The sequence below is a fragment of the Cyprinus carpio genome, chromosome B22, assembly GCF_018340385.1.
Source record: "Cyprinus carpio isolate SPL01 chromosome B22, ASM1834038v1, whole genome shotgun sequence".
Lineage (NCBI taxonomy): Eukaryota > Metazoa > Chordata > Actinopteri > Cypriniformes > Cyprinidae > Cyprinus > Cyprinus carpio.
The window spans coordinates 7,777,579-7,785,843 of record NC_056618.1 but is presented as its reverse complement, the minus strand read 5'-3'; the positions used below and the strand labels follow the sequence as shown (position 1 = coordinate 7,785,843).

The 8,265-nt window shown below is 34.6% G+C and overlaps 2 protein-coding genes across 2 annotated transcripts; both read right to left on the bottom strand.

Moving 5' to 3' along the window:
• Positions 1-236: 236 nt before the first annotated feature.
• Positions 237-4,626, bottom strand: LOC122141566. Its single transcript, XM_042749347.1, has 8 exons — positions 4,264-4,626; positions 3,491-3,829; positions 2,495-2,617; positions 2,331-2,369; positions 2,152-2,196; positions 2,004-2,045; positions 807-1,156; positions 237-505 (listed from the first exon to the last, which is right to left on the bottom strand). The coding sequence occupies exons 1-8, from the start codon at positions 4,304-4,306 to the stop codon at positions 440-442; spliced, it is 1,047 nt and encodes a 348-aa protein (XP_042605281.1). The 5' UTR covers positions 4,307-4,626; the 3' UTR covers positions 237-439.
• A 1,402-nt stretch (positions 4,627-6,028) lies between these two features.
• LOC122141469 lies at positions 6,029-8,023 on the bottom strand. The gene is made up of 6 exons (XM_042748960.1): positions 7,951-8,023; positions 7,743-7,865; positions 7,579-7,617; positions 7,395-7,433; positions 7,261-7,302; positions 6,029-6,339 (listed from the first exon to the last, which is right to left on the bottom strand). The coding sequence occupies exons 1-6, from the start codon at positions 8,021-8,023 to the stop codon at positions 6,029-6,031; spliced, it is 627 nt and encodes a 208-aa protein (XP_042604894.1).
• Between the last annotated feature and the right edge of the window lie 242 nt (positions 8,024-8,265).

The window sequence follows — 8,265 nt, the reverse complement described above, 5'->3', positions numbered from 1 at the left end:
CAATACAAAACATTAAAACTAACTCTATGAACTGTAACAGAAAAAAACACGAATATCCAAACATACATTACAAACAGGGTTAGAATAAATGATAACAGGTTATTTGGACACCAAAATAATCAAAAACCTACATATTTTTCTATGTTCTTCAAAGACACCTTACAGATACAGAGAAGATGCAAAGAGAATAGAATGAAATATAATTGGATTTTTTTTATTTTTTTTTTATTTCAGGGCTTCTATACTAGTGTGACAACAGTTTAGTGGTTTTAAAATACTGTTGTGTTTACAGTAATTAGCTTATTTGTCTCCATAGTGTAACAAGCTGCTGTTTAATGGCAGCTTGAATTTAATTTGGGAGTTTAGATGGCTGTAAAAAGAAAACAAAAATACAACTATATTCCATTGTTTTGAAAACTGAATTGAAATATCCCAGAGTTTAAAAACTGTGTACTCTTCTGTTATCAAGGCCAATCCTCTGGATCTCTGGTATTTTCTTCGGGTCCTTTAAGAAAACAAAAAGCAAAGGTATAAACAAGGAAAGTGTTTAGATGTTCCCATCAATGTAAAAATCAACTCACTGCAGTGATTTATAATACTGATTGAGGATTTGCATGAACTTATTCACTGTGAATAAGGTTTCTTGATAAAATGGCAGACAAAAAAAAAAAACAAAAAAAAACATATCTCTTGATTTTTGAAAATGCTTTGATCTGTATGATTTTTACATACTGTACGCTTGCCATAATTAATAGTTTAACAGTTAAAGGTCTTATTAAGACATTTGGTGGACTCACTGTACTCACATACAAAGCAACACTGAATGTCTTCGAGATCTTCAGTCTCTCAATGGTGATGTGTAGTTTATTATGTCCACAGAGTTCATTTGTGATGTTTGTGATGGTCAGAGATCCAGTATTGTGGTCCAGATGCAACCTGTCTCTGAATCTTTCTTCATTGCATAGGTTTTCTTCATTGTTTGTTTTATCCCATTTAGCTATGACTGAAAATTCAGCCTCTTTGTTTACGCTGGAATCAGCAAATTTCCACCAGATCAGCTCATTTTCCTCTATTTCAGTGAGATCGGTGTGTAGCGTGACAGACTGTCCTCTCATCATTTTCATCAACTTAATTTCATCTTTCACGATAAAATCACCTGGAAAAAAGACAGAGATAAACTTACCAAGTCTTTTTCAACAAATCACTTTCTACTTATTTTCCTATTTTCAGTCATTGCGACTAAATTTTATAAATCCAGTCGATGCTGTCGGTTATAGTTTAAACTCTGCAGTTTGAATATCCTCCTGAGACCTAGCTTTGGAGTTATTGTCACTATAGCATTTAGCATTACACACATATTGCATAAAGCGAAGTTGTATATCAAATCATTCAAAACATTTTTTTTTTTAAGAACAAACATCGTTTTTGCTTTTTTTATGTATATTCATGTCATTTTATGTTTTAGAAGAACTTCAGAAAAACTGAAGGACATAGCATAACATATGAATAAAATATAATTTTTCAAAAAAGCCCCCACCCCCCCTTTTTTTTCTTATGCTAAACAATGCAATTACATGAAAAAAAAAATGTTAAATTCACAAAGCTTTTTATCTGGGTCTCAGGAGGATATGTATGCCAAAAAAAATCATCAGCTAATACATTTGGTATGTTGGGGGGGGGGGGGGGGTATTATTATTAATTCTAAATGCTCGATAAAGTAGTTTTGATCATATTTTTCCTCCTTCAGAATTTCCACAGCCTTCTTAAAGTTCTTTAAGGTATAGTCGCATTGCTTCAGGTTTTGTCATTGTTGTACTTTTGTGCTTTTAATAGCTGATCTGTAATAGTTTTGTAAATAAGCATCCCTACTTAGAATAAACAATTTAAGTTGCTTTGCACAATGAATAAAAGTTCATTTTTACAGCAGTAGTATCTTTATAATCATATCAGACAAACTAAGTCAGTTGGGAACCTTAAAATTGATTAGTTGTACAGTAACTTACTGTTTTGTGAATGTTTCTCCTGATCAGGTGTTTCTGCACCTGCTGAAAAAAAAGTACAAACAAACGAACACCACCCCCACCAATAATAATGTATTGTATGCAGACTAATATGAACACAAACAAGATATTCAGTAATACAATATCTTACCGCTGTTTGGTCGATCAGTGTCCCCAGTGTTCCCATTTACTACACATTAACAATAAAAACATAGTTCATTGAAGACCTTTAATGTTTTAACTGTAGAGTTAACACTATGAGTTACCACTGTGTCAGTGGACAGAATGAAGCCACGTCAAACACATATAAACACATAAATAGTCTCTCACCATTAGTCAGCCAAATGTGTTCTTCTCCATCAGGTGGGCCTAAATAAAAAACAATCTCTTAATTACAGGAATGAAGTAGAAATACATTAATCCTTTTTAACAAAACTGTGTTTAGCACAATAAAACTCATATTTTTCTGCTGCAAATTTAGAGGTAACAAGTACCTTGATTAGCTGCTTGTTTAGATCTCCTGTGATGACAGCAATAGAAAATACCAAAGAAAACTGCAACCACAGCCAGAGCACTTAAACAAACCAGCTCTATATAACATGCGGATGAATCTGGTGCTATAATGGAAAGAGAGATATCCATCATTAACCAAACTGAATCAGTAAGAAGCTGTTCACACAGAACACGTTTTTCCATTCCGAGTCCAGATGTGCTAATTTTCCATTGTTTTTCTATGTAAACATGCTCTAGACGGACCTGTAGGGCTGTAGAGCTCGTGGCTGTTGTTATGTCCATCTAAAAAGAATCTCAACTTTTACATACAGTGCCGCTCATTAATGTCATACCAAAACAGTAGATCAATCAGAAAACCCTTGAGGCGGGGCAAGGGTTGCGAGCGTTTGTGTACATTATCAAGTTAGTGTTGTAACGTTTTTTGTTTTACAGCAACATGGCGGATGAGATTCTGCGCTGTGCTTTTTAAAAAATGCATTTTTAGGCGCAAAGAAGTGTTATGTGTAAACGGCCTCTAAGAGATTGCTGTTCAGGTATATGAGCATGACCAACAGAGATCAGCTAAGTAATTAAATATAAAGATATCCACGGTGCGGACCTGGACATGTGTGACAGAGTTGAGTGATGTCCAGATGTTGAGTCTGGTTGCTGATGGGGTTGTTGAGCACACAGCTGTAGCTGTTTTTATCCTGATATTCCACCTCCAGAGGTAGAGAGAGACTACTGCTGAGATCAGACACACTGCTGCTGGACAATAAACTGTTTCCTTTGAACCAGGAGAGAGTCACATGACTCACATTCACCACTGAACACAACAATGAACAATATGATGATGATGAAGAACATTGTGAAGAGTTACTGCTGATGACAGGAACAGACAGACGAGCTGAAATCATGAGAGAATAAAGTCTATAATGGGTACATAATGTGATATAAAAACAAAAAATCAAACTCAATGCATTGCAAAAACTACTCACCAGAAACAATAACACTGAATTTCTTGGGCAGGACCTCTTTTCCACCAATGATATGCAAAAATCTGAAAAGTCCAGCATGTTCCTCTGTGGTGTTTGTGATGGTCAGAGATCCTGTTTGATGATCCAGCTTCAGTCTGTCTCTGAATCTCCCACCAAAAACATCATAATATGAGATCTTATTAACCAATCTGTTGATCTGAGCTATTCCAGTGCTGTCAGGTCCAAATGTCCAGAGTATCAGATCAGCTTTCTGTATTTCAGTAAGATCGGTGTATAAAGTGACTGAATCTCCCTCCATCACTGACACTGACTTCACTTCATCCGTATAACCAAACACACCTGCAGAAGAGAGACCGTTTGAGAGATTTAAGCTGAACAAATTCAACTGAGATCACTGAGTCTTGTTTAAGGATTAATATTGACAGAATGTATGGTGCTTTTGTCATTTAATCTCTATTCAGACTCATAGTATGGAGAATAGTGGTGTGTGGATATCAAATCTTCACAGGTTTAGACCACATTTCAAGTTCCTCGGAATATTTTGTAGAAACAGGAACAACAAAATGAAAAGTGGCCAGAAGAAAAAGTGAGTTGCAGTTAAGATCACTGAATAGTTAGTGAATATTGGACAAACATCAGCACAAGCATTTTTTGAGTTTAAGCTCCATAAAACAGATCAAAACATAACTTCAGACATTGAATTTGTTAATATTATATTATATTCAAATCATTTTTAGATATTTAAGTATCGAAATCCATTTAAATCTACTCACCATCCACGAGTAACGTAACTAAAAATAAAACAAACGTCTCCATATTTCTGTGAGTTAAAGATCAGTAAAAGTTGTCCATTGTAGGCTAAACTGTTCCGTCGAGTCTCAAAACGTTTGATCAGTTCGTCCAATCAGTTTCTAAACGAGCTAAACCTCAGGGAGAAAGCAACGATTCTTAACATAATTTCACTTTTACACATGATTTTGTCATATTTCACCGACTTCAGATCAGTAGGTCGCGTTTATACGAGTGAAACGCGAAATGTTCTTGATTTAAATGCTGGGAAATCAGTGGGCTTAATCCATAGACTGTGTAAAAACAGGCTAAATCCGATCAAAATAAGGAAGGAGATTCATTGAGACTTCCCAAAAAAGATTTGTCCTGGAGAACCACTGGCCGTGTATCTGCAGCGCAAGAAATTCCCACACCTCAAATATCAAACGATTTAAAACAGTGAATGGATGTGTTAAAAGTGAGTCAACGCCACCAGCAGGTCAAGGTTCAAGGTATTATTCAAGTTGTATACTTACCAAGAGAATTAGTCCTAGATTATAGCACTTGAGATAACACAATTATTTCACAAGACAAGCTTTTTTATTATTATTACTATAAAGTTCATATTTTGTTGTTAATGAGGCTGAAATTGAACTTTAGGGGCAAAATTAGTCTAATGAAGCTGAATTTGTGAATTAGTGGAAAATTTTGATTGTAGATTAGATTGCAGCAAACGTTCAGACATCAGTGTTATGTTCATTAATAGGGAATGAAGTTTCCTGTGGCTCAGTGGTAGAGCATTGCGTTATCAGCGCAAAAGGTTGTGGGTTCGATTCCCAGGAAACACACATTAGGTAAAAAATGTTAGACTGAATGCACTATAAGTCGCTTTGGATAAAAGTGTTTGCTTAAATGCATAACAATACAAAACATTAAAACTAACTCTATGAACTGTAACAGAAAAAACACGAATATCCAAACATAAATTACAAACAGGGTTAGAATAAATGATAACAGGTTATTTGGACACCAAAATAATCAAAAACCTACATATTTTTCTATGTTGTTCTTCAAAGACACCTTACAGATACAGAGAAGATGCAAAGAGAATAGAATAAATTATAATTGGATTTTTTATTTTTTATTTTTTTTATTTCAGGGCTTCTATACTAGTGTGACAACAGTTTAGTGGTTTTAAAATACTGTTGTGTTTAGAGTAATTAGCTTATTTGTCTCCATAGTGTAACAAGCTGCTGTTTAATGGCAGCTTGAATTGAATTTGGGAGTTTAGATTGCTGTAAAAAGAAAAACAACAACAACAACAACAACAACTATTTTCCATTGTTTTGGCAGCTGAATTGAAACATTCCAAAGTTTAAAAACTGTGTACTCTTCTGTTATCAAGGCCAATCCTCTGGATCTCTGGTCTTTTCTTCGGGTCCTTTAAGAAAACAAAAAAGCAATGGTATAAACAAGGAAATTGTTTAGATGTTCCCATCAATGTAAAAATCAGTTTTTTGTTGTGATTTATAATACTGATTGAGGATTTGCATGAACCTATTCACTGTGAATAAGGATACTTGATAAAATGGCAGACAAAAAAAGCATGTCTCTTGATTTTTGAAAATGCTTTGACCTGTACAATCTTCTTACATACTGTATTATTGCCATAATTAATAGTTTAACAGTTGAAGGTCTTATTAAGACATTTGATGGACTCACTGTACTCACATAAAAAGCAACACTGAATGTCTTTGAGATCTGTCTTTTTTAGATGTTTTTTTTTAGTTTTTTATTTCCATAGTGTTCATCTGTGATGTTTGTGATGGTCAGAGATCCAGTATTGTGGTGCAGATGCAACCTGTCTCTGAATCTTTCTTCATTGCATAGGTTTTCCTTGTTGTTTGTTTTATCCCATTTAGCTATGACTGAAAATTCAGCCTCTTTGTTTACGCTGGAATCAGCAAATTTCCACCAGATCAGCTCATTTTCCTCTATTTCAGTGAGATCGGTGTGTAGCGTGACAGACTGTCCTCTCATCGTTTTCATCAACTTAATTTCATCTTTCACGATAAAATCACCTGGACAAAAGACAGAGATAAACTTACCAAGTCTTTTTCAACAAATCTCTTTCTACTTATTTTCCTGATTTCAGTCATTGAGACTAACTTTGATAAATCCAGCTGATGCTGACGGTTATAGTTTGAACTCTGCAGTTTGAATATCCTCCTGAGACCCAGCTTTGGAGTTATTGTCAATATAGCATTTAGCATTCAGGGCTTTTTTTAGAGATACCAAATGTTTGAGATACCAAAAATCTGGCCAATTATTACTCCCATTATTACACTTCTTTTTTTCACCATGCTGTCCCAACAGCATATTAATTTGCAAATTAGATAAAGTTTTTAGATAACATTGTGTTTAATGGGAAAACCAGTTTATGTAAATTTTACACACACATATTGCATAAAGCTAAGTTGTATATCAAATCATTCAAAACATTTTTTTTAAGAACAAACATCGTTTTTGCTTTTTTTATGTATATTCATGTCATTTTATGTTTTAGAAGAACTTCAGAAAAACAAGATTTTCTAGATCTTGGAAATTAAATGTTGAATGGCATGTGGGGGGGGGGGGGGGGGGGGGGGGGGGGTATTATTATTATTTTCTTTTTCCAGAAATTCTAAATGCTGGATAAAATAGTTTTGATCATATTTTTCCTCTTTAATATTTTATGTTGAATTGTTTAAGGGGAAAAAGGAAAAAAAAAATTTGCCTATCCATTGGTTTACCTCAGGTTTTGTCATTGTTGTACTTTTGTGCCTTTAATAGCTGAGCTTTAATAGTTTTGTAAATAAGCATCCCTACTTAGGATAAACAATTTAAGTTGCTTTGCACAATGAATAAAAGTTCATGTTTACAGCAGTAGTATCTTTGTATTCATATCAGACGAACTAAGTCAGTTGGGAACCTTAAAATTGATTAGTTGTACAGTAACTTACTGTTTTTTGAATGTTTCTCCTGATCAGGTGTTTCTGCACCTGCTGAAAAAAGTAAAAAAAAAACTAAAAAAACTAAACCAAAATAAAAACTAATATGAACACAAACAAGCAAAGATATTCATACAATATCTTACCACTGTTTGGTCGATCAGTGTCCCCAGTGTTCCCATTTACTACACATTAACAATAATAACAGTTCATTGAAGCCCTTTAATGTTGTTACTGTAGAGTTAACACTATGAGTTACCACTGTGTCAGTGGACAGAATGAAGCCACATCAAACACATATAAACACAAGAGTTATAAATAGTCTCTCACCATTAGTCAACCCAATGTGTTCTTCTCCATCAGGTTGGCCTAAATAAAAAATAATCACTTAATTACAGGAATGAAGTAGAAATACATTAATCCTTTTTAACAAAACTGAGTTTTGCACAATAAAACTCATATTTTTCTGCTGCATATTTACAGGTAACAAGTACCTTGATTAGCTTCTTGTGTGGACCTCCTGTGGTGATAGTAATAGAAAATACCACAGAAAACTGCAACCACAGCCAGAGCACTAAAGCAAACCACAGCTATATGACCTGTGGACGAACCTGATGCTATAATGGAAAGAGAGATATCTATCATTAACCAAACTGAATCAGTAACAGGCCGTTCACACAGAACACGTTTCAGATGTGCTACGTTTCCATTGTTTTTCTATGTAAACATGCTCTAGATGGACCTGTAGGGCTGTAGAGCTTGTGGCTGTTGTCATGTCCGTCTAAAAAGAATCTCAACTTTTACACACAGTGTAATCAATCAGTAATCAATCAGAAAACCCTTGAGGCAGGGCAAGGGTTGCGAGCGTTTGTGTACATTATCAAGTTAGTGTTGTAACTTTTTTGTTTTACAGCAAAATGGCGGATGAGATTCTGCGCTGTGCTTTTTAAAAAACCATTAAGCGCTGCGTCTCACGTTTTTAGGCGCAAAGAAGTGTTATGTGTAAACGGCCTCTAA

Coding starts and splice junctions, on each gene's coding strand:
- LOC122141566 (XM_042749347.1), bottom strand. CDS start 4,306: ATGGAGACGTTTGTTTTATTTTTAGTTACGTTACTCGTGGATG. Junction 2,618..3,490: donor ATTCAGTGTTATTGTTTCTG/GTGAGTAGTTTT, acceptor TTTCCATTATAG/CACCAGATTCATCCGCATGT. Junction 1,157..2,003: donor GGAGAAACATTCACAAAACA/GTAAGTTACTGT, acceptor TCTTTTTTCCAG/GTGATTTTATCGTGAAAGAT.
- LOC122141469 (XM_042748960.1), bottom strand. CDS start 8,023: ATGACAACAGCCACAAGCTCTACAGCCCTACAGGTCCATCTAGAGCAT. Junction 7,434..7,578: donor ACACATTGGGTTGACTAATG/GTGAGAGACTAT, acceptor GTTAATGTGTAG/TAAATGGGAACACTGGGGAC. Junction 6,340..7,260: donor GGAGAAACATTCAAAAAACA/GTAAGTTACTGT, acceptor TCTTTTGTCCAG/GTGATTTTATCGTGAAAGAT.